This window comes from Patagioenas fasciata, chromosome 1, assembly GCF_037038585.1.
Source record: "Patagioenas fasciata isolate bPatFas1 chromosome 1, bPatFas1.hap1, whole genome shotgun sequence".
Taxonomy (NCBI): Eukaryota; Metazoa; Chordata; class Aves; order Columbiformes; family Columbidae; genus Patagioenas; species Patagioenas fasciata.
The window spans coordinates 28,946,326-28,970,101 of record NC_092520.1 but is presented as its reverse complement, the minus strand read 5'-3'; the positions used below and the strand labels follow the sequence as shown (position 1 = coordinate 28,970,101).

At 39.0% G+C, this 23,776-nt stretch overlaps 1 protein-coding gene across 6 annotated transcripts; it reads left to right on the top strand.

Annotated features, from left to right (window-relative positions):
* The first annotated feature begins 116 nt into the window (after nt 1-116).
* Nucleotides 117-22,688, top strand: PROSER1 (proline and serine rich 1). 6 transcript variants are annotated; one of them, XM_065829277.2, is made up of 13 exons: nt 117-750; nt 3,893-3,958; nt 4,750-4,818; nt 5,243-5,337; nt 7,182-7,275; nt 7,785-7,895; nt 8,595-8,678; nt 9,591-9,669; nt 11,693-11,788; nt 11,910-11,954; nt 14,205-15,963; nt 16,630-16,777; nt 21,420-22,687. In XM_065829277.2, the coding sequence occupies exons 1-13, from the start codon at nt 706-708 to the stop codon at nt 21,549-21,551; spliced, it is 2,823 nt and encodes a 940-aa protein (XP_065685349.1). In that variant the 5' UTR covers nt 117-705; the 3' UTR covers nt 21,552-22,687. The 6 variants fall into 6 exon arrangements, with proteins under 6 accessions (XP_065685349.1, XP_071661227.1, XP_065685375.1 ...); XM_071805126.1 differs by lacking the exon at nt 21,420-22,687 and adding an exon at nt 20,874-21,172; XM_065829303.2 differs by lacking the exon at nt 21,420-22,687 and adding an exon at nt 20,847-21,172.
* The last annotated feature ends 1,088 nt before the right edge of the window (nt 22,689-23,776 follow it).

The window sequence follows — 23,776 nt, the reverse complement described above, 5'->3', positions numbered from 1 at the left end:
CTTCGGCGCGACGCCCGGGAGCTAAAAAACGGGCGAGACGATCTCGAGTTTCCGCCGCTGCTGCGTAGGCATTATTGTTGTTGACCAGCACGGAAAGGGGCCTTCGGGTCCATGCTGTGACGTCATAGCCGCGCGCCGGCGGGGAGGCAGGCTTGCAGAGCGGGTTGTCCTGTTGGTAGCTGCGCCTTCGCTTCCCAGCCACTCTTCGGACACTGCCCCGTGGCCGCTCCCAACTGCCTTGGCCTCTGGCCGCCGGGATCACAGGGTAGCGGCGGAGCGAGCCATGGGGTGTGGGGGTGCCCCGCAGGCGGGCGCGGGCCGGACGGGCCTCGGTGCCGCGTGCTGAGGGGAGCGGCGCGGCGAGGCCGCCCGAGGGGTTGCGGCTGCCGCCTCGCTCCTGCCGCTGGCCTGGCCTCTGCCCCCGGCCTTTCCTCTTCCTTCACCGGCGAGAACAGCCTCGGAACGTGCGCGGGTCGCAGCAGCGGCCGTGTCCGCCTTTGTCTCTTGCGCTGTGTCCAGTGCTGCGGCGGCGTCAGCGCTGAAGTGCCAGGGGCTGAGAAGGTCCCAAGCTGCCTTTCTTGCACTGCTTTATGTATTTTTTTAAACTATTTTTTTCCTCTGTGCTTAAAATCTCTCAGTAAACAGTTTGGCCTGGATTTTTTTTTCTTCCATGTTTAAGTATCTGCATTGAATGAACTAATAAAGATGGATAAGAAATCATTTGAAACCGTGCTGGATGAAATTAGAAAGGTAACTTTGTGTTTTGTATGTTTGTTTAACCATTTGATGGTAGAATGTTCCTTTTAATGAACATATCAGGTTAGGTGTTTGTGTTCTTTGAAAATAACTTCAGGATTCAATAAAGACTAAATTTCATCTCAGTGTGATGAGCTATAATCCTGCATTGCTGGTGTGTGCTAATTCTTGCATGTCAGGTATAACAGTGTGAAGCTGCTGTGACATGCTTGCTCTTTGAGATATTTTTATTTTCCCAGGAAGTAATCAGTTCAGACAGCTATCACTGAGCTAACAACTTGTGCTTGAAGAGTGCTCATTTGAAAAAAGCGTTTTAATAAGTTGAGCACAGCATTGTCATTGACAAGGAGAATGACAAAGAAAAACCGAAATAACCAAGTGTCTCTTTTTGGGGGGGGAGGGGCTGTGTGTTTGTTTGGCCTGACCGGATATGGGAACTTAAAATATGAGGTATCCACCTTTTACATGACAGTTTGGGAGATACGACATGCAAATATGACATGAGAGGGCTGGTTTCAAAGCCACATCTCCTGCAGTTCAGGAGCGTGTGCACACCTTCCTACAGGATGTGAAATCCTGGGGTTCGTTGTGTGTTCTGAACTGTGCTTGTGCATCTCCTGGTAAAAACTCACAGAGCAAAACACCTACTAGTTGTGGGTAGCAGAGATACGAACTTGGGCTTCCTGATGTCTGTCGAGCTTCTGGTTTCTTACTAAACAGGGACTGGCTTTTAACAGGAAAGTGAGTGATTGGGACAGTTGAAAGTGGAAAAGGACATAGAAAAAATCAGAACCTCTAAGATTAATGATTTCTGTCTTACGTGGGAAGTACAAACCTGAATGATGTATTTTGCAGTAGTTAGGCAGAGGTGGTATGTCACAGCAGAACAGCTGATTATCCTGCGAAAGCTGCCTTGGTGTGAAAATGTTTTATATGAGATCACCTTATGGCAGAGAAGGAATCCTTAGCAGTTTTGTAATAGGTGTTTTTGTGATGATGGATGGTTTAGGAGAGGTCATTTCCTTTCTTGAGAGTTGGGTGCTACAGAGTTGAGTTTCAGTTCAGCTTCTCTTCAGCATGAGATGCAGTGGTGGCTGCAGCTGTAGCAGGATTATTTTGGAATATATTGATGTATAAACTGCTGTGCTCAAAAGCCCCGGTGATGAGTCTCTGCTGTCAAAACTGCACGTACTAGCATTTTTACATAAGGTCATGGTCATAAATTCTTTATAAAACAGGTATGTTCTGTGCTGTGTAACCAGCTAAAAACATCACAGCCTAAGATGCTTCGGGGTGTGGATTTCTTTCCCAACCTAAAAATTTTTATGGAAAATCTGGGGAAAAAAATCAAGGAACAAATTGCACATGAATATTTTCTCTCAGAATTGATGGTGGGAGGGAATTATGTTTCAAATATTACTACTGCAGTGCGGCCCTTCAGCATATGCTCTGTGATTACTAAAGACTTCAAACAAAAGAGGTTTTGACGTGATTTTAGACAGTTATGTTGGCTGTGTGCTAGCTGCCTGGATTCCCGTGAACCTAACTTACTGTTGATCTGAGGATCGGTGCAGTGCTGTGTTAATAATACCTGTGCTCTTCCAGTGTAACGTTCATTTTCCAAATACTTGTTTTGTATCTTTGTTGCGAGGTTTTTGTTTAAACTTTATTTCTAGCTCTGTGGTAGAACCTTCTTTATTATGTGATTTACAAGTCTTTTATGTTGGTGTGTTCCATTTTCAGTCCTACAGTTAGCAGGGACAATTATTTAAGTGCTTTAATCTGTAGCTTAGTTCTGTCTTTCCCCGTATATATTTATGATTGTTAACAAAATAAACTTTGAGGGTTTTTCATAAATATACATAGCAGCGCTTTCTGTTTGTGTGCTTATTATGAAATCGTTCAGTTGTTGATTTAAGGAGAAAAAGTGATTTTTTTTTTCCTGTAAAGTTGCTATGTGAAATACCAGGCTTTTTTCTTTTTTTTTCTTTTTTTTCTTTTTTTTTTTTTTCCCCCAAAATATGTGAAGAGAAAAGGAAGGGAGAGAAGGAAAAATGAGCATGAAGAGAAAAGGAGAGGGTTTTTTTATCCCTGTGATTTCAGTGTGTCTGGTGTTGTTGATCTCTTGAGGAGGTACAGAAAGGAAGGGGTTGCCTGGAACAGTGGGCGGGTGAGTGTGTGTGCACCTGGGCTGCTCACAGCTGGGTTGCAGTGATGGAGAACTTCACATCTGTCTGTGCGGGGGCACAAGGGCAAAACCAGAAGGAACAGGGGTAGATTTTAGGGCTATGGGGAAGAGACAGAAGTGAGTGTGTGGGTAAAGCTGGAGATGATTTGAGAGTAGTTAGCATGGAAACTGGCAACGGATGGGGGCCTTGGAAACTAGGGAAGAAAGGTGCATGCGTGGATTTGGAGCAGGAATTCAGCTGTTACCTGTCATGTTTACATCTTACATATCCATCAGTGCGCTGAGGAGAAGGAGGAAGCTCTGGCTATTGGTAGCTCAGGTGCTTATCAACAAAATAGTCTTGCCACTAAGTCATAGGTGGTGGCCTTTAAACTACTGCATGAAACTACTTTGCTTCCTTTGTTTTGTATGATTTTGTATTAAAGTTTGAACATTGAGAAGGTTATGATAAGACATCAACCTCTGGAGCAAGCTTTCTTGTGTACTTAATTCCATCTGTATGGACTTGTTACCCAGTTTCTTCATAAATTCACTGCAGTAAGATGCTTCTTAAATTATTTTTCAGGGAATACAAAAAGAGATCGATATGGATAATCAACTCTAATATATTGTTTAATGTAAAGTTGATGTAAACCTTTGAGGCAAAAGGAAGAGTGATGATGTGCTCTCAGTACAATCTTAAACAACAACAACAAAAAGCAAACTTAAATAAACCAAAAAATGACCCTTTTTATAAGAAGAATTAAATTACAACTCTCTGTTTTCCATTGTTGTCTCAATTATTTAAGGAATATGCTGTTACTTAGAAGTATAGCAATGTAGTTGATGGAAATGTCACTTTGTAAGGTCAGATTTTTTAGATTAATAGGTTAGTCTAGCAGATGGTTGTGCCATAATTATAATGTTTGAGGGACTAATTATGCATCTTTTTTTTCTTTTACCTTCTAGGCTGTATTGACTGAGTACAAATTAAAAGCTATTGAATATGTTCACGGATACTTTTCTAGTGAACAGGTAAAAGTCAACACTGTCATGGGTTTAATGGGAACTATTAGTTTTGTGTATTCAGTAATACAGAAAGATAGTGTCTCCAGTCATACTGAGGCTGATCACATCAGTTTTTTTGTTTATTAACTGAGGAGATTTAATTCCTCATTATTAAATCAGCAATAAACTGTTAAAAATAGTTCCAAGTTGTTTTGTTATCAAGATCATTACATTTTCATTATTGTTGTTTGGGGAAAATTGGATAAGTTTATCATCATGGAATTAAGGATTCTTTTGCAACTGTTTATAAACTGGCATGTAGTAATAAGTATCCAACTTATTTTGGTACTATGCATATTTTTTCCTGGTTCTTTTTCTTCTGTATATCGGTTTCTATTTTTTTATGTTTTGTGTTTTTTGTTTTTTTTTTTTTTTTTGTATATGTGTGTGTGTGTTTGTGCATGCTTAGTGAATACACTGTTTGAGATACTGAAAGTTTATAAACTTTTTCAGAAAGACTTATTTTTTTTCATAATGCTGTGGCAATTGTTTTGCATATATGCAAATACAGAGAGGAGTAAGTATCTATTTTAAATATTTCCATAGAAAAACATCTCATAAGACAGAATTTTTAAGTGCCTACTTAGAAATAAAAAGAATGTTATATGTTGGTAGGCACTGACAATCAAACATAATGGACAGACACATGTATTTTTTAGCAGTATACCACTGTACTCCAAAAATTGAAAGATCATATTGATGCTGTTAGCATAGTTTTTAATACATATAAAAGATTAACTGAAGGCCTTTCTTGGCAGGTTGTTGAGTTATTGAGATATTTTTCCTGGGCTGAACCACAGCTTAAGGCGATAAAGGCTTTACAACATGTAAGTTCTTGTGACATAATCTTGTGGAGTAAGTTTGCCCTCTTAATCTCATTCTAGTTTTGTGATGTCTACTTTTGCAAGTGATGGGTCAGTCCGCCCCTTAATCTTCCAAGTTCCTTCTTCATTTCTTTCCATGGTATCGAAATACAAAACTTAATACTTCTAACTAGGGTATCTTTTCTGACTAAAGTATTTCTGCTTTCCTGTGTATCACAAGAATGCATGTAGTCCTAACTTTTCTAATTTCTTTGCTTTTGGCAAGTGCTTTTTGGAGTTGCTTGTTCAGAATTTAGCATATAGAGAGATTATTAAATGTTTACTGAAACACATTATATGAAGCTGTTACTGAGTTGCATTCTGAGTTTAAAATAATTGTACTGCCTTTCTTTATAGACACTTTTTTTCTTTCTTGTTTACTTGTCAGAAAATAGTGGCAGTTCCGGCATCGAAAATGGTTAATATTCTCAACTGCTTCACATTCAGTAAAGATAAACTTATTGCCCTTGAAATCTTAGCGTCGTAAGTATCTCTCATGTTGTATTTACTTAACTCGTATTGTTTTTACTAGTATTTGGGTATATAAAATTTAAGATACTTGTAGAAGCAAGCACTGTGGCCAGTTAAGGTAAAGCACAAATCCATTATTGATGTGGCTGTAAAAAAGAAGAATTGGAAGCAAACATTGTGCAGAGTTCCATAGTTCATCTGAGTCTTGAGTGTGCTGCCGTATGGGCTTCTGTTTGCTGGAAAGCTGTCACTTTGCCAGTGTTTTTACAGTGGTTTCCAAATCTTATAGAAGCTTATTTCTGCTCACTGAAATGTAAAACGCTCGAGACCAGAGTATTCTGGGCATTGACCCTTTTGCATTTGAAAAGCCCTGCTTTTACATGTGTAAAAATGAAGTAAGTAAATAGTTCTCTTAAATTGACACGTTTGATTTACAGATCTAATGTCTATTAAAAATGTATAGATATTCTAAATTAATATGTACAGAGAAAGTTGGTTTTTATTTTGTTTTACTAAACACAGCTGCTTCAAAGGATCTACCATCTACATAAGTTTGTACTGGAACTCTTCTGTCTGGTTTAGGGGATTTATTACATGAAATGTTGTTCTTGCTTGGTTTGGGATGTTTTTTTTGCATTTAGTATGTCTGCCTTGCATATGAATGCTATATATTACAGCCAGCTTAAACATTTTGGGGCATGTAAATTAATGATATAAATAACCATAAAACAAAAAAGACTGAGGATGTAGGCGTGGTCTTGCTTTCAGAACTGAGCTTTAAGAAGCTGTATGAATGCTCCCAGTCTCCTTCAGACCAAAGCAAAGCATGGCAGCCTAAAGGAAGTTCAGTGGCACTTTAACCTGTTTTGCTTGAAATGAGATTGGAGCTCATTGACTCTTCAGCTGCTACACTTCAGCTGGTGTGGGGGGAAAGCATAGTGACTTCTTTAGCTGTAGAATTTCCACAATGCAAGAGCATAATTAGGGAGTCATGATATAGAAATCCTAACCCAAATCTATGTACTACTTTGCTAATCAAAACTAGAGAACAAAGCTGAAAGTCCATTAGCATTTTAATAGCATTCTTTGAAGTGTTTCTCATGTCTTCGTTCAACATTCTGCTGATTCCATTTCTTCTAATACCCTTTCTTGAGAAGGCCTCCTTTTTGCAGATGTATTGTATTTCCAGTAGTTTTGATGGGGCAGGTGGTGTTTAAGAGCAGTGAAGGTGCTGTGGTCAGGGTTTTGAAAAAGACAGGTAGAATCAGGCATTAGGCTCCTTGTACTTGCATGTTGTTTTGTTTTCTTTGACGTGTCTAGTGTTATTTTTGGGAGAGGAGCAAAGAGAAAGGAAGGGTACTTTTTGGAACTCTGTGAGGGGTTTCACTATTTCTGCAGAACACGGAGAGAATTTCCAGGAGTTTCATCTTTTTCATTCTCGAGTAAATAAGATGAAAATTTGTTTCTCTACCAGTCTGGCAAGAAGCAGTTGCAAGCCAAGTAGCTGCTGATTTTCTGTCATGCTGGGAATTGTGTGCTAGTAGCAATTAAAGCTTTCTCATTAACTGTTGTGATGCAAAATCCATTTTAGTTATTTTTGCCACAAGGTTTAGCCATTGTTGTCCATTGTTCTCTATTGGTATTTAATACTAATACTATGTTTCACTTACAGGTATGAAGTTCATATTTAAGCCTGGGTTTTGTACTTTAATTATAACAATAATTTTATGATTTGAACTAATTATGCTTTTTAATGTACTGTTGGGTATTGTCTGAAAAGTTGTTGATTACTTTTCAGTAGTATGTTGTTTCTGATAAGTATATGGAATGAGAGTAATCAATGTATTTATTTATAGCAACATTGTTGATGCTCAGAATTATCGGCTTATTGAAGATCTGTTCAGAATTAATATGTCAGAGAAGAAAAGATGCAGAAGAATTCTTGAACAGGTAGTCAAGATACTCTAGTATCCCTGATTCTGTCAAATACAGTATTGTCTCCATTGTTGTGGTCATTGTGGGGGGTCAAGACTAACCATAAGGATTGCTGGGAACTAGTGGTGGAAGATGAGTGGAAAGAAGTGGCTGCAAAAAGATAGGAGCTGTGTATATCTGTGGAAAAAAGGAGAAGTTTCTGTCAGGCATTAGGATCCTATGGAAAAAGGGCACAGAATTGCAACCAGTGCTGAAGGAAACAGTCTGCATTTGTTTTAGGAAACACCAAGTGCTTAACCCCAAGTTCAGTAGAAGCAGAGGGGGTCAAGTAGAGTTATTCAAAACAGGAGGCACTTGGCAGAACCTAACACTATTTGGACTATTTGGGAAGACGATTTGAGACAAAACTTTGAATTGTTCCATGTAGGCTGATTCATGCCATCTAAATGTAATGAAAAAGTAATTCATTTATGTAAAGCATTGAATTTGATAGAAAATAATGCCCTTTCTTGTTTATTTTTCAGGCTTCAAAAACGGGTTGTAAGGCTCCTCATGCTATGATATCATCCTGTGGCATGATTCCTGGCAACCCTTATCCCAAGGGCAAACCAAGCCGCATAAACGGAATTTTTCCAGTAAGCACGATCCTGTGTTTTTGCTTTTCACAACATCCTTGATTTAGGATTTGTTATAGCATGATCAAAACCAGGATTCATATATGTGGAAGGAAGCATGAAATTAAGAGCGAAGTTTTGGGTTTTTTTATTACTTCATTACACATCCATAGGGAACTTGCATTGTTTTTGTTTGCCTATTCTTTCTATGCTGCTTCAAGTAAAGGCTACTGCATAATAAGACATTGTTAATATAAGGAAAGCATTGTAAACTCTGGTGATATTTGGCAGAATTGGGAGAGGTGTAAAGAGCCTTACTGGTAGGTTGATAAGATGACCTAATATCATCACTACAGTACTAGTGCTAGTCTTAGTGTAGTTCTTGAGCAACCGTGTTAAGTTTTTCCTGTGAAAACTTAAGGGACTGCAAATTATAAGTTATCAAGTTCACCAGTCAAAATGCAGAATTCTGATTATGTCAGAAGCATGGGCTGTTTAATATGCATCTCTTTACAAAAGCTCTGTTTTATAAACCAAGCTATTGGAATGCTCTTATTTTACAAACCTAAAACACAGTTTCTTTTTCCTAATAAACTTGGTTGAGTATCACTTTCAGAATATTCAAAAACTTGAATGTAGTTCAGGAAAAAAATCAAATATGTATAGAGCAAGATTTACTTCTAAGTTAGTGCTTAATAGTTTCATTTTCTTTTGTTTCAGGGAACCCCTATCAAAAAGGACACAGAAGAATGTACTAATGAAGGAAAGGGAATAGCAGCCCGTATACTTGGACCATCCAAACCTGTATGTTTAATAAATGAATAAATAAATTAAACTTGTAAAAAAAAACCACCAGCCAATTCAATGAGGCTTTTGTATGAAATGCTGTTATGTTGCAAGAAGACTGTAGAGCATCAGGTTAAACAAAGCTACCTTCTATAATAACGATAACATGACCTAATATATTTTTATTTAACTTGAAAACAAGCTCTAGTTTATATCTATGTGGGATAGGATTATCTAGGGGATATAATGTGTGCATTTGAAGGCAGAATTAACTAGCAGAAGAGAAAGCTAAAAGCATTTTTAGTAGTCTATCCTGAGCTAGTGTAAGTTTTAGATACGAATTTTTTAGTACAGTCTCTGAGGGTTTCCTACATGAACATAAAAAAACCTGCATCTTGGAAATCTAAATTAGAAGAAGTTTCTTGTTTTCTAACAACACAGCTGATTTGTATTTCAAAATTTTTAAGCATGTGGGGCGAACTCCCAATGAACCTGCTGCTAATTTGGAGTATTGTCCAAATATTTTATTTTCACTTTTATTATGAGATGTTTCCCACTAAGTATATTATTTTAAAGGGACAGGTAACGTCATAACTATTTGCTAGTTTTAAATGTGCTAAATCTTTAAAATGAGAAGTCAGTCTAAGACTGCAGAATGTGAAGACTACAAGGCAGGAAGGAGTTCCCTTTCCCACCTGTGTTCAGTGTTATATTAAAATCTAAACATATACTAGTGTTGTTTGTTTCATTCTTTTCAGAAACAGTGAAATATTTGCAGTCACTATGAGTATTATGAAGAAATATGATATCAAATGTTTTTCCAGTGAAGAACAGCTGTCTGTAGTAGTATCTGAACATTAGCTTTTTGCCTGAGAAACATTAGGTAATGCTTTCACTGTTGCTTCTTCTGTTTGTTTTTTGTTTACGTAGGCTCCATCAACCTACAACCCACACAAACCAGTTCCATACCCCATCCCACCATGTCGGCCACATGCAACTATTGCACCAAGTAAGGCTTCTCTGTGTTTTAGCTTGATGGTGTTGTTTCCTTCATTGCCTTTTAAGTAATAAGTGTTGAGTGTCAGTTTCTCTGACCATGATCATATCTGAAATGGGCTTGCACTTCCTGAACATGCTCTGGGTATTAGTTTCCACCTCTTCCTGTCATGACTCAGAGTTGATGAAAACAGGAGTATGTTGACTTCTTTTCCCAATGATCACATCATAAGGAAAATTCACAATCCTGTTCTGTTGACAAAATATTTCATTTATGGGAAGCACTGTGCGTGTTAGACAAGAATATAGGTCTGTGTCTTTGTTATAATGTTTGATTAAGGTTTGGGCTTTGGCTTGACAAGTCTGTTGACTTGTTGCTGTTGTACCAAACTTAGGATATGGTCAGGCACAGCCCTGGATTGGGTGGAAATACGTAGGAACTTGCTGAAGGACGGTAATCGGTTTCTCTGTTGCCTTCAGCTGTACTTTAAAACAGTTACCTAAAATAAAAAATCAGGTATGTAGATTTCAGTCTCAGAAGGGACATAGTGATTTCTTTTTCATGTGTCTGGTCTGACTATTCCTAGCCTTGTGCCTCAGGGAAGATTGAGTCTTTCTTCATAAACTCTTCTCTCTTTACTCTGCTTTATCTGTTTGATTCCAGATATTTTTGGATGGGAGCAAGGCAATTGCCATTTCTTTGGAGGAAGAAGTTGGAGTACTTATGTAGTCAGACTCTGGTCTTTTTGAGCAGCTGCTGAAAGCTTTTCTTAATCTTGCCATTCTGTGCTGCAAAACAAGGAGTGCTCTGTTTAGGAAGCTTGCTTTTCACCAGTGTTAGGTATTTCAGGGAGGTCTTAACATATTTGATAAGAAAGTGTGGTAGAGCTCTTAGCATGCGTGTTGAAGGGTGAGTCATCTAACCAATGTGATGTCTGCAAGTCTCTTTATAGTCAGTTTGGAAAAATTTGCACTACTAGTGGCTAAAGCTTGATGATTTGTGCCCTAGAAATTACTTACTCCACAAAAAGTGTACAGGAAACTTGCAGACTGGCTCAAATTTATATTGAACAAATCCTATCCAAAGTAAGTTAAGGCACAAAATTTGGCCTGTGACTGGATGTAAATGCTAGTACATTTTAGGATTTGAAACAGCTTTTGAGGTTTCAGGGCCTTATTAGGGTGCAACACGTTTTTTTTTAAAAAAAACTTGTAACAAACAAACTTACAACTGATGATCTATTTATATATATATATATAATGTTTAATGAGATTGCAGATGCTGACCTGAAAGTATTGAATGTGTTTCTTTTCGAGCAATGATCAGAATGATGTTTTGTTTTCTGCCTCTTACATATATTGGTTTAACATTTCCTTCCCAGGTGGTGCTATGATTGTTAGTTACTTTTCTGAATTTCAGCCAAGAGTTGTCATGCAAAAATCTTAACATTAGGTAAAACGATCATGTCAGAAAGGAATTGCGTATGACAAATTACTGCACTTTGAGAAATGTTCAAGTGCTACTTTTTCCCATGATTTGTAAGCTCTAATGCTTTTAAAATACCCTTTTAGGACCACTGTGAGGTGTATTTATATTCCTGTGATTTGAATTCTGAGAGACTAAGTATTTGAGATGGGACATTTTTCTCTGGATTTTCTGACAGGTGTTGGAGGGCTGGTCATGGTTGATGGTGTATGTTTGTCTCTTGTTTGTCAAGGCTTTTATGTTAAAGGAAGAGTTGCAAAGAAATGATGCTTCAGACATTCTGAATCACTCCTCCCCTTTGAGTTTTTCAGGCAAAATGGAACTGAAAGCAATTGAAACCTGACCTTTTCAGGCTCTTTCAAGAGAACTGCCTTTCCTAAAATTTGGATCATAATGCATGTCACTTAGGCAGACATTGGCAAAAAGCCAGCATCCAGCCTGGATGATTAACTGGTCTGGCTTTTTTGTTCTTTTAAAGGAAAAGGCACTTACTGGTTCACTTAGATATGGATTCTTCCAACTGAGATGTGTATTGTGTTGGTTCTTTTAGGTGCTTACAACAATGCCGGCTTAGTTCCAATGGCTAATGTCATAGCTCCAGGCTTACCAGCTCCTCCGCCATACACTGCTAACCCAGTGGTATCAGGTAAAGCATGCATACCTTTAAAAATGTTGATCGTATTTTTTCTAATTCATCGTTGTGAATGGGTTATTCGCTGCTGGAGTTTCATTTACTTTTAAATAACAAGCTGTTATTCTCTGTTTAGAAAATGAGGACCTTTCCAGCCAGGCAAAACCTTCCCAAAATCAAGGTAAATTGCAAATCCACAGGGGGATTTTTGTGTTGATTGTGTCTTTGTTATTTGTTCAGAAAATGTAAACAATGTATTTGTTTAGGGGGATTTTTGTAAGCCTCCAAATATTTGACTGCTGTTGGAACAGGATCGTCTGAGAGTTAAGAAAAAAATAATATCAGGCATTTGGCACTTAGAAGCATTGAAACATTAAAATTCTGCCTTTTACGTTAGTTCATTGAAGTTCTATATTCTTCAGCATATAAGTGTGTGAGAAATCATGTAAAGAAAATGAAATCAAAACATGCTGTGCAATCTCGTACACTGAAACACTTCATTAATATCTTTCCAGTTGTTAAAACTTCGGACAGCTACCTGAAATCTCATTCACATTTTAATGTTGTATATTAGCTGCCGTGGGAAGATAGGAGTACAAGAGAGACAAATTCTTTGTTTGTAGTTTGTTGAAATCCATGTATAGAATGTCTTATCCCAGACTGTTACATCTGACTGTGTACCTGCACTTTTGTCTTATGCTTTAAATTCCAGTTCTTTTTGCAGAAGAAAGAGTTTTCTTTTTTTTTTTTGATCTTTATTCATGTGGTACTTCGTACGCTTTGTACATTGAGTACAAATGATAATAATAATTCCCATTATGAACTACTTATACAAAGGCTTCCATAATACTTTGTTAGGTTTGACAAACAGAAACTGAGACTCTACTGACTATTGACTCAGGCATATTAACACATACCCCAAATAGATAAAATGGCCATGATAAGTTTAGCCCCTGTAAATATTTATAGAAAAAAAAAAAACAGAAGTTATGTCTTTTCTCCTCTGTGCATATGGATAGTTCTACAGAATTGTTGCTGTTCCAAAGAATCACTTTATTCATATATACCCCTTTAATTGTGCATGTATTTACAAGGTAGTTTATACAGATAAATGAATACAATGTAAGGAATAAAGTCTTCTCTTGGGAGGAGAAATGCAGTGACAGCTCTGGGTTCTATTGCAGCTGTATTTCTCTAGTTGTCAGGGTTAACAACTGTGATCATGGAGATTCTTCAGCTCAGAATCAGGATAAGGAAAGGGTAGAATCCAGAGCCGAGCAATTTGGGTCTAGGTTTTTGGAAAAGAATGTGTAAAAGGAAATATTCTGTTTGCAAACTTGCTAGTTTTAAAGTTTCAAGATACATAACACAGGAGTTTGTCATACCAATTTAGGTTGAAGATTTTAAAGATTCTGTGTTTGTGTGTGTATATGTAGAATTTGGGCAAGAGAAAAATCTAAGCTGCTACAGAGTTATGGGTGATGAGTTTGACAGGTTGGATCAGTGATTTGCTTACAGTTGAACAGATTATTTTAAAAGTCAAATAAAGCACGAGGGTTGTTTGGGAGGAATGATTCATGAACACATTCATATTCCACAGGAATTGGACAGGGGCATAGCAAGGCTTGTGACATGCCAGTATTCATAAATGCAACTTCTTTCCATTAACCCCAACGTGCCCGTTTGCAGATTTTCCTCCAGCTTGACTGATGTCTCTATTCCTAGTGGCAGGTGCTTGCCTCAATTATAGACACCTGACTTCAGACTTACAGAAATCTTTGTTGAAAAGGTCAAGTGCCAATGTTAGTTTAATACTGTAGTGTGATACATGAATTTAAAAGTGTACCTTCTTAGAACCAAAATCTGAAGGAGACACAGTGAAGAGAATGGCCTGATTTTGAAGGAAAGAAAAATACCAGCACCTGAAATCATCTTTCTTCAGTTGTTGACTAAACTTCTCTGAGATCATGATACATTGAATTAACTGGTTCTGAAGGAAATTCTGACCTTCAGTGACAGTGGATGCAGAGGAGCCCAGGTGATCTGATGCCGATGGGATATTAGATCTGTTTCGGGTACTGCCAGGTGGTAGAGACCAGAGGGAGGGTGTTTACCTGTGTCACTTAGACATTCTTGTGGAGTATGTTTGAGTATCTAACTGTCTTGCATGAGATCATGAAGAGGTAGCAGATGTCACAAAGTGTTTTAAACAGGAGTGGTTGCCTACGTCATGTACAACTTGTGTGATGTGTTTGTACATACCTTTTTGTTTTGTTTTCATAGGATCCAGTGTTCACTGTTCATATACAGACATTGTATGTCAGCTATTGCCTGTGTATCATATTTTGAAATACTGTATAAAATGTGTTTGTGTTGATTTCAAACATTTCTGATAGTTTCAAGTATTCTTACGACTTTTGTTTCTTTGCAGCTTTTTCTGCACAAACGAATCAGCTCTTTACTCCTCATGGTTCTAATCCTTCAACACCTGCTGCTACTCCAGTCCCTACCCCATCACCTGTCAAGGCAATAAGCCATCCATTAGCACCTGCAACTCCACTCATCCCTGGGATGAACATGTCTACCCCTGTCCTTCCTGTTTTCCCAGGACAGGTCTCCTCTTCCATCCATACATCTCAGCCACCCACCCCAACCCCTACTGTCATCAAATCCCTTTCCTTACCTGGTGTTCCTGTCACATCTGCTCACAGTGCAACCTCTACCCCTATCCCTGCTGTTTTTTCTGGGCTGGCTTCCATAACCACTGCTACGCCAGCTCCACAAGGTTCTTCCACACCATGCGCCACACCTGCACCTGGTGAAGCTTTCGCATCTGCTACTGCACCATTTGCTGGTCTCCCGTTCTCTGCAACCTCTTCAATTGTTTCTGCTAATAATCCCACTCCATTGTCATCAGTTTTTGCTGGCCTCCCTTTGTCCTTGCCTCCCAGCACCCAAGGGATTTCTAGTCCTGTTCCATCTACAATTGCTAATTCTTCTGCCACTACCATTCCTGGTTCTCTTAGCTTGCCTAACCCAATTTTGTCTGTCTTAAAAGGATTTCTGACATCAAATGACACTTCATTAATCAATTCATCTGCTTTACCTTCTGCTATGACAAGTGAGCTTGCTTCTTTGTCTGCTCTTGCTAATCAAAGCTCTGACCCTCCCACTTCCTCTGTCAACAAATGTTATACTCCATCAGCCACCCCCACCCCACAGCGTCCCTCCACACCCGGGCTGGCCATTTTTCCAGGTCTTCCATCCCCATCTGTGGCCAATTCTAGTTCCACTCCTCCAACATTGCCTACACAGTCACCTTTAACCACTTCTCCATCAATTATGCCAGTCAACTGTGGCTCATCAGCCTCTCTCTTGCATGGCACAAGCCCTACTAATCCGGATCAGCAGCTCTCATCAGCCCCAGCTGCCACAAATATCCCAGTTCTGGTCAAAACAGAACCCATGAGTCCTACCCTGTCGGCCTTCAAAGGTCCTTCTCATTCAGCTGGCCCTTCTCATGGCACTATAGGACTGTCAGCGCTTGGGCGTGCATACACCTCAGCAGCTTCAGTGCCAGTCAGTTTACCCAGTTCCCTGAATCCAGCGCTATCAGGTCTCTCCTCTTTGAGTGTTCCTCTAAACAACTCCAGTTCTCTGGCTTCCATCTCCCTCCCTCATGGCTCCTCTGCTCCCATTGCCCCTGTGTTCAATGGACTCCCACCTTTTACGTCTCTAACCAGTAACTTTGCTTTTACTGGTAATCCAGCACTTACGCCACCCGTCACTCTCCCAGGGTCTTTGTTAGCTACTCCGTCTACAAGCGCTTCAGCCATGTCTGCCCCTCATGTGAGTTCCACCGCCGCCGTACTCTCAGGACTCGCCGCCTCAGCAACAGTATCTGCTCCACCCTTCTCGCTTAACTTGTCCAGTGCCGTCCCTTCCCTTTTTTCTGTTGCCCAGGGACCTCTGGGATCATCAAACCCATCCTTCCCTGGTTTTCCTGTCTCTAACACGCCCTCTGTCACTCCTGCTCTCCCTTCTTTCCCTGGCCTCCAGGCATCTTCTGCAGTAGCAGCAGTTGCACCGTTGCCAGCAGCTGCCACAGCCCCATCTCCAGCTCCGGTCCTGCCAGGGTTTGCCTCGGCCTTTAGCTCAAACTTCAACTCTGCACTTGTTGCACAGGCTGGGTATGTTTCTGTTTCTGAAGGAGGTCAGAACCTTTTCTTTTTCCCTTGAGCAAAACACTGATTTTACTTTAGGCATAGACATTATTTTCACTCTTAGTGAGTAATTACAGTTAATTTTTAAAGTTAGTTCACCAGTAGATTTCCACCTGTCTTTAGAAAACAATAGAGTAATTATTAAGTAGGTTGTCCCCAGTAGTCACCGTTAGGACAGTCTAATCCAGTGAGGTGCTGAGTGATCTCATTTCTCAGATGAGGATACTCAGCACCTCCTAGGCTTTTACAAGAATGAATTCCACGTGGGCATCCATTGACATATCCAGGTAATGGCAGACAATATCTTAGATATTCCTATGTTTTAAGGAGAAGTACTCAGCATTAACTTTAATCTGTAAAGCTTTTTGTGTGCAAATTGTAGGCACAGCTGAGGTACAGAAATTTCTGAGTTCCTTTCTTAGGTATGCTCCAGACAGTCTTGGTTTGTATATGCATTAATAATTTGTAGGTGGACAGAGACCAGGCTTCTGTTTGTAAATACTGGTTTTTATGAGGTTTAGAAAACAGAGGTGCTTTTCTAATTTATGTAGATGCAAGCTTATAGAGGGAAAAACATGGGATAAAGCATGATCAGATTTTCCTAATAATAGTTGCATCTTGACATTCTTTCAGCCTGACTTCTGGACTACAGACACCAGGAAATGCAGTTTTTCCTGGTCTTTTATCTCTCCCTGGTATCCCTGGCTTTCCCCAAAGTGCCGCACAATCTTCCTTGCAGGAATTGCAGCATAGTGCGGCCGCACAGTCAGCATTACTACAGGTAATGTGCATATTTCTTAATAGTATTTTGCTTCCAGTAATCGTTTGAACGTGTTCTTTTGTGTTAAGTTTAAGTCAGTAAATGATTAAAACCTCTAACCTGTTTGGGAACTGATTACAAGAACAACTCATATTAACTTCTTACTCAAGGCCAATGAGCAGTGCTTCTGGGTGTTATGAATGTGATTAAACCTATTTTGAAAACTCATTGTGAAATGAATGAAGGAAAAGAGAAGACATGCAAGTGAAATCTATTAAATCTAATGAACTGACCATGCAATTGCAAAATCTGTGCTCAGTTCCAGTCTGACATTTTAATTATTAAACATTTCTGTGGAAGACCGCTTTTTTATGAGTTATGTGCCTCTCTACACATGCAATCAGATTGTCTTGAATTTGTGTCTGCTGTGGTTGTGCCTTTCGATAACTTCCACAAATACAATTGTAATATCAGCTTGAGGTGGCTTTAGGTAATGTATAGTTTTATCATCTCTCTTGTCTGTGAAACAACTTGTTTCATTCATCAACCTACATGAGGTAACTGAAACTATCCTCAGAGTTTGTATTTAAGTATTTAATTTGTCTTTTATTGGAAATACTAAAAGAGGCAGCTGAGTGTCTTGAATTAATATTGTCTCTCTTCTGTGACACATCAGGTTTTGAAATGGAGCATGTGTCTAATTACTGTTCAATATGCAGAACATTGTGAGATACCTTTCGACTATCAGGGGAAATAGTTTGGAAAAAGCAAATTACTTCATCTAGGCCATGCTGCTTTTGCAGCTCAGGAATTTATTTATTCTGTAGAAATCCATGTACGCAGATTGCATTGAGGAAACAGCTTTGTTGTTTACAAGTTCCAGTCACTAAAATTAACACTTAGCTACTTGAGCGATGAAGACAGAGCTCAAAGTCTGTGAAATAGTACAACTCCTGTTTAAGCTATGCAGTCCAAATCAGCTGTGACTTAATCCACTGGAAAGTAAATGCCATTAACGCTTCTTCGTTTTTCTTCTTAATCCAACCGCTTTCCTCATTCTCTGGTATTTCAGAGCAATTGTTGCGCTACAGTTTAACATCTGCGTGTGGGTGCATTGCTCACCTCTGTTCTTTGCACACTTCAGATTATATTAATACTTTCTTTGGTTTGGCTTGAGTAGGACTGGTATCGTGCCTGAAATTTTGCTTGATTTAGATTTTTGTTTGTTTCTTTGTTTTTATCAGTGCTGTTTCCTAACAACTTCTCTTCCTTGAAGGCGCATTCTGCTTCTGCTCTGGAGAACTATACAGCTCAGACTGAAGGTTTTGCTAACTATCCGTCAACACCAGGAACACCATTTTCATTGCAGACCAGTCTGCCCCAGAGTGGATGGCAATAAATACCAAACATTTTAAAGACTGCAGTGGTTGCTTGACAGAGCCCGATTGTATTCACTTTGAAAGCTGTCTCCGTGTTAATTGGGAGCATGGTCTGAACTGGGGGAAGAGGGGGAAAACATGAGAGTAAAATGATTCCAGGAGGCTGTGTCAGATGTCAAACCTAATTCTTGATTGCATTTAGTTGATTCAGGGTCTGATCCTGTGAAATGCTGGGCATCCTTGACTCTCCTTTTAGCTTATGAGTTGAATGTTTGGTGTCTTACAGGATCAGGAACATTCAAACAGGTGTTTATGTAAATAGAGCAATTGGCTATCAAATGGAATGGGAAGAACAAATATACTGAATAGTGTGTATAAGCACCTATCCCTCTGTTATGTTTTGTATGGTATATGTGGTTCACATAGAATGAGATCTAGACTGAAACTAGATACTTAAAGCTGTAGACGATCTAGATGCACATTTCTTGTGTGTGCATGGGTCAAGGTCAGTTTATGGTTCTTCAGATCTTGGTATGTGTGAGGATCTCCTCATAGCATCAGCAGTATGTTAAGGGGAGGCTGGATCAGAGGGGTGTGGGGGTCTTACGCTTTGAAAATATTGTCATGGGCTTGCTGCTGAATTGTGTACTTCTTTGTTGGAATCTGAACAGGAGAGCTAGGAAATGATGCTGTACTGTATTTGGCTAGAAGTGGATCATGTTTTCCTGGAGTATGGTTTAACTAGCTGAGAATATGTCTTTCGAAAGTACATAAAAGCATTTTAATCTGCCTCTAAAATAATGTTCCACAACATTCCCCCTGCCCTGGCACCTCTCTGTGAATGAAATAATTGTATTGCGGGTAGGCTGCCTATCCGGCACTTTTGACTGCAGACTTTTGTGAATGTTTACAGACATGGGTCAAGTTCTTCTCTCCCTTATACTCATAAACTCATTGGTTCTCTCTATGCTTTTTGGTGATAAACCACAACTTGATGGTGCTTATGTTATCCTGTGAATATAAGTGGGAGCAGAATTTGGACCATGGATTTTTTTAGTATTTTTCCTTGGAAAACATACATGATTTTAAAGGCATATAGCTAAATTAACTGCTAAATTAACTGTATTGGTTAGGAAGGGTTATGACGCACCATATAGAAAGGTCTTGCTTTGTTAGTGAAATTCAGTTGTGCACTCTTCTAATAATGTTAGTACCTGTGGCAGTGTGTAACACACCATTGAATATCATCTATTTAAGGAAAACTCTTGATCATGTTCTAGAGACAATAGAGATGAATGATATTCAATCCTGTGACTAAATTAAAATGTAGAGGATACTATACTGTAGAAAAGCTCTGTACCTAGAGTTTTACTTTTTTAAAGATGAATTCTGCTGGGAGATGTTGCTAATGTATTTTCTTTTAAGATGTGAACAAACTTTTTTAGAACATTAACGGAAACCCCTGTATTGGTTTTTAACACAATTTTTTTAAATAAAAAGTTTACAGTCATGGCAAAAAGGTTTGCGGACTATTTACATACTTGCCTAAAATATAGATTAATAAACTTGTTTTTACTAAGACACTTCCTAATGTTTGATCTTGCTTATGCTGGTTTTTTGTGATGCAGAATTATATATACTGAGGAATAAAACTGGTTTCATAAAGAGTGGCAATAGAAATATCCTGTGAAGTGTTTAGATAAAAAAATTAAATAGGATCCTCAGTACTTTGTCAGCAGTTGGGTAGTCTTGCATTTTAATAATCAAATTTACATATTACTTTGAATCTAAAAACATTTATTTTTTTTCCAGTTGTTTTGGTTTTTAATTTTGTGAAACCTGTTGAATTCTAATGATTTTCCACTTTGAACTGCTTTTAAAATCTGTGCCTTATGTCTTGACTCAAGAAATCTTTGAAAAAAATCTCCGCCATCTTTCATTATCCTTTCCTTCTCATTCTTGTCATGACTTGTAGGTTTGTAAATCAATTGGAGAAGGAGAAAATAAAAATATAACTATTTTCTCAAGACCAAATTGGCTTCTGTCCCATAGATGTGAATGTAAAGTAGTTCGGAGTGTTTTGTAACCTTACTGAGGTGCCGAGTTTGATCTCCGATTTATCGTAGTTTCCCCATCAAGCAGTCAAAGTTTAAACTCATCCACATTACCTTTCAGTCAAAAACAAGTACCAGACATCAGCTGTTATACGGTGTTTTATCAAAATGTAAGCACTTTGTATTGTCTGTTTCTGAAAAAAATCTATTGAATGGTCATGGGGTGTGGATTGTTGGTTTTTTTCTGTCTGAACATTAGACAGTTCAAAGATACCTAAGAGACCATGGAGCCCTGTTTCTCCAAATGAAACCAGGTGAGAAGCAGTGAATATCCACTGTATTAAACGCTATTCTGAAACAATGTATTTTCTAAGTGCTGTCTCTGTGCTCTTCTTTACCCATAAAAGAGTATTTCATGAACAGCTAGTGTAGTTTTACATAGAACTTCGTAATGAGTGTTAGATAACTGAACAAATAGGTTAAGAAGCATTAAATTGTCAAGATTTTGTCTAGAATGGGCTCTCTGGTTCTTACTGTTCACATTGAGCAACATTTTGTAAACTGAACTTTGCAGTGGTTAGGATTAAGGTAAGTTTCAATTTCTTAAATATTTCTGCTGATGTAAGACTGTTTTTTTATTAATTTTTTTCTCTTCAGGAATAAAGTCTGTGTTCTGCATTGCAGCAAACTCCTGTGACCCAGCCTTGGAATTTCTGAAGGGGGTGATTTGTCCTGAGCTCTTTCATGCTTATATGAGCATCATTTTTAAACAGCCAATGAAAAGTTTGTTCCTCAGACAAACCATGCTGGATCTTACACTGAGCCTGTGCTGGGAAAAGGCTCTTGCTGTATTACTTCGTTCTGGACTATGACTTTTTCATTGTTCAAATTGCCTATTACTGCTATATTTAAGCTGTGTTGACAGACTGCAAAGATAAGGTGTAATGGAATGTTCTTTGAAATAAAATCCTTATTCAGAACAACTAAGAGCATGCTGGGATTGTGTTTTCCAATATAACTTTCAGTATTTCTTTTCAAGTGCTTTAATTGCAGCGATTTTCTGTCCCTTTCTTCCTCTGATTTGCAAGTGGGTGTTTGTGATGTTGGCTGAGCCTGGAAGGAAACTTGCCGTGTTGTGAATGTTCTTGTACTTTCTTGCAAATTGCCTTCCTTTCTGGATTGAGATGTGAGCAATCCCTTTGATTGACTGTCTCTCCTATTTACTCATAGTCTAACGAAGTGTGGCCAAAGGAATTCCTCCTGTCATCTCCCCATCCTCAGCTGTTGAAAACTGATTCCACTTTCACAAGAAGGAGCAGCAATACGGGGATGTTCCTGCAAGCAGTAGGATGGTACTGTTAATCTCTATGTCCTGTCTCTTGAATTTTGATCTGGAAGAAAGGAACGACAAGCCTGTGAAGTGAACAGGCTGGTGTCTGTTCTGGGTGCAGAATTCAGGGCCAGGAAAGGACTAGGCTGAGAAATCTTTAGGCAGTGGCCAAAGCCCAGTGCGTGAAAAGGAAAGTGGTAAGAGCCTATAAAGGTCAGAAAAAGACAAACCGAAACCTGCAACTTTCTTTTATGCAAATCTCATGTGAGGATTGCCTGATGACTCTTTTGATACCATTTGGATTGGCACTGTGTAGAAATGGCTGTGTCTAAGGATTCGCATTCTGGTTTAAACAAACCCTGAAGTGGGTGTGTGGTGTGTAGGATTAAGTCTCTGCAGCTGGCTGATGAGTTCAGTGGGGGATACTGGACACCAGAGAAATTGTAAAGGACTGGTGCCAGTTGCAAATATAGCAGTTGGTGCAGAGAAATGTTGGGAGAATGGCCTGATTACAGGTAAGAACCACATCATCTCCTGACCTGAGCCTTTGTGCTGCTTTCCCAATAGAAGTGTGAAGGCTTTTGATACATGAGCACACTGCAGAAATAGCTGAACTGCCACTGGCCTGAACAATGTTCTTCTAATGTTGCTTCTAAACCAGTAAGTCCTGCTAAAGTGGCTTTGGACCCAAACTGGTTTTCTTTGTGTTACTGCTCCATGACACAGGCTCTTCAGCACCAGTGAACTTGCAGCTTGTGAACTGCTTAGGCTCAGAGTGTTCGTGTATTTTCTTTGAGTGTTTTATAGCACTTTTAAGACATGAGTTATCCACATGCCCCAGGATAGCCTCATGGAGACAGGATTAAGATTACCCTGCCTTTGACTTTTTGACTTCAAATTTTTGAAACAGGGAATAAGAGTGCAGCTGAATTTAACATGGAAAAATGAGTACAGCGATGTTCCTGTAAAAGAAAAACACCATCTGCTTTAGTCACCTTTCAAGGGATGTATTTACACTTCAGGGAATTGTCGATGAACAGCAGGGTACAATTCTTTCTGTTAGATTTTAATGTGTTTTGCTCATCTATCTGATGGTATAAGCAGCTGTGTAGATTGTGGCATTCAAATGGCTTGGAATAAAGTTATTTCCAACAAAACTGAGTTGCTCTAAAACAACAAGAAGAAATATTGAAGTAGTTTTGCATATTATGTTTTTGCTTCTGAAATAAAATCACATTTTTTCTTCTAACTGTTCAGCCTTGCTGCCCTCCTATAATAGTAAGCATCTGTCCCGAACAGGTTTGATTTTACAGGTCAGCGTGAGGAGCCAAATAATGAGGAAAATGCTACAAATGACGTCAAATGGATATTGTCACCTATTTGGGAGATTATTACAATAAGCGTGTCAATCCCAGTTTTGCAGGCTGTTTGTGCCTATGGTTTTCACTGTGTTTTAAAACATCCAGTCAATGGTGTAGTTTCCTCTCTGTGAAGCTGAGAAAGGATTATCTGGGGGGCAATCAGCTTTGAATGACACATCTGGGGCCAGTGTGGTCTCTGGCAAGGATGAAAACCAGTGAGGTGATGCTGGAGCCAGATCTCTGAAGATATTCCAGTTGATGGGTGCCCACAGAAAACAGCCATGTAATTAATGCAGCTATATGTCAAACTCATAAATTACGTATGAAAAGCCACCTCTCATTTTTTTCTTGAATAACAAGCAACAGATTTGTGTCCTTTGAGAAGGCTGCTCTCTGCTGCTGCAACCCTTGGAAATGGCTTAGTCTGAAAAGTTATGCTTGGTTTGATTGTCAATATTAAAAAGCGTTTTGTGAAAAGTATTCTTAGTTATGGGAAAATTTTGAGACTTCGGAGCTGAAATGCTTCTGCTGTGGTTTTTAGCACAACACAGTTCAACCTATGGTGACAGACAGTATAAAGAAGAGTGTGATGAGCATGGGGGGCTCACCTGGAGGATTAATTATGTTGCCAGTGTTCGAGATCTGAACAGTAGCTCAGTCCTATAATATTAAGAGGTGTACAGCAGAGGAGCAGTACTCAATCTGTAGCCTCTGGCTTTGCAGAATCACAGAATCCTTTAGGTTGGAAAAGACCTTTAAGATCGAGTCCAACCATAAACATAAGACTGTCAAGTCCACTTCTAAACCATTTCCCTAAGTGCCACATCTACACGTCTTTTAAACACCTCCAGGGATGGGGACTCCACCACTTCCCTGGGCAGCCTGTTCCAGTGCCC

Coding starts and splice junctions, on each gene's coding strand:
- PROSER1 (XM_065829277.2), top strand. CDS start 706: ATGGATAAGAAATCATTTGAAACCGTGCTGGATGAAATTAGAAAG. Junction 4,819..5,242: donor CGATAAAGGCTTTACAACAT/GTAAGTTCTTGT, acceptor TTTACTTGTCAG/AAAATAGTGGCAGTTCCGGC. Junction 15,964..16,629: donor GCACTTGTTGCACAGGCTGG/GTATGTTTCTGT, acceptor ACATTCTTTCAG/CCTGACTTCTGGACTACAGA.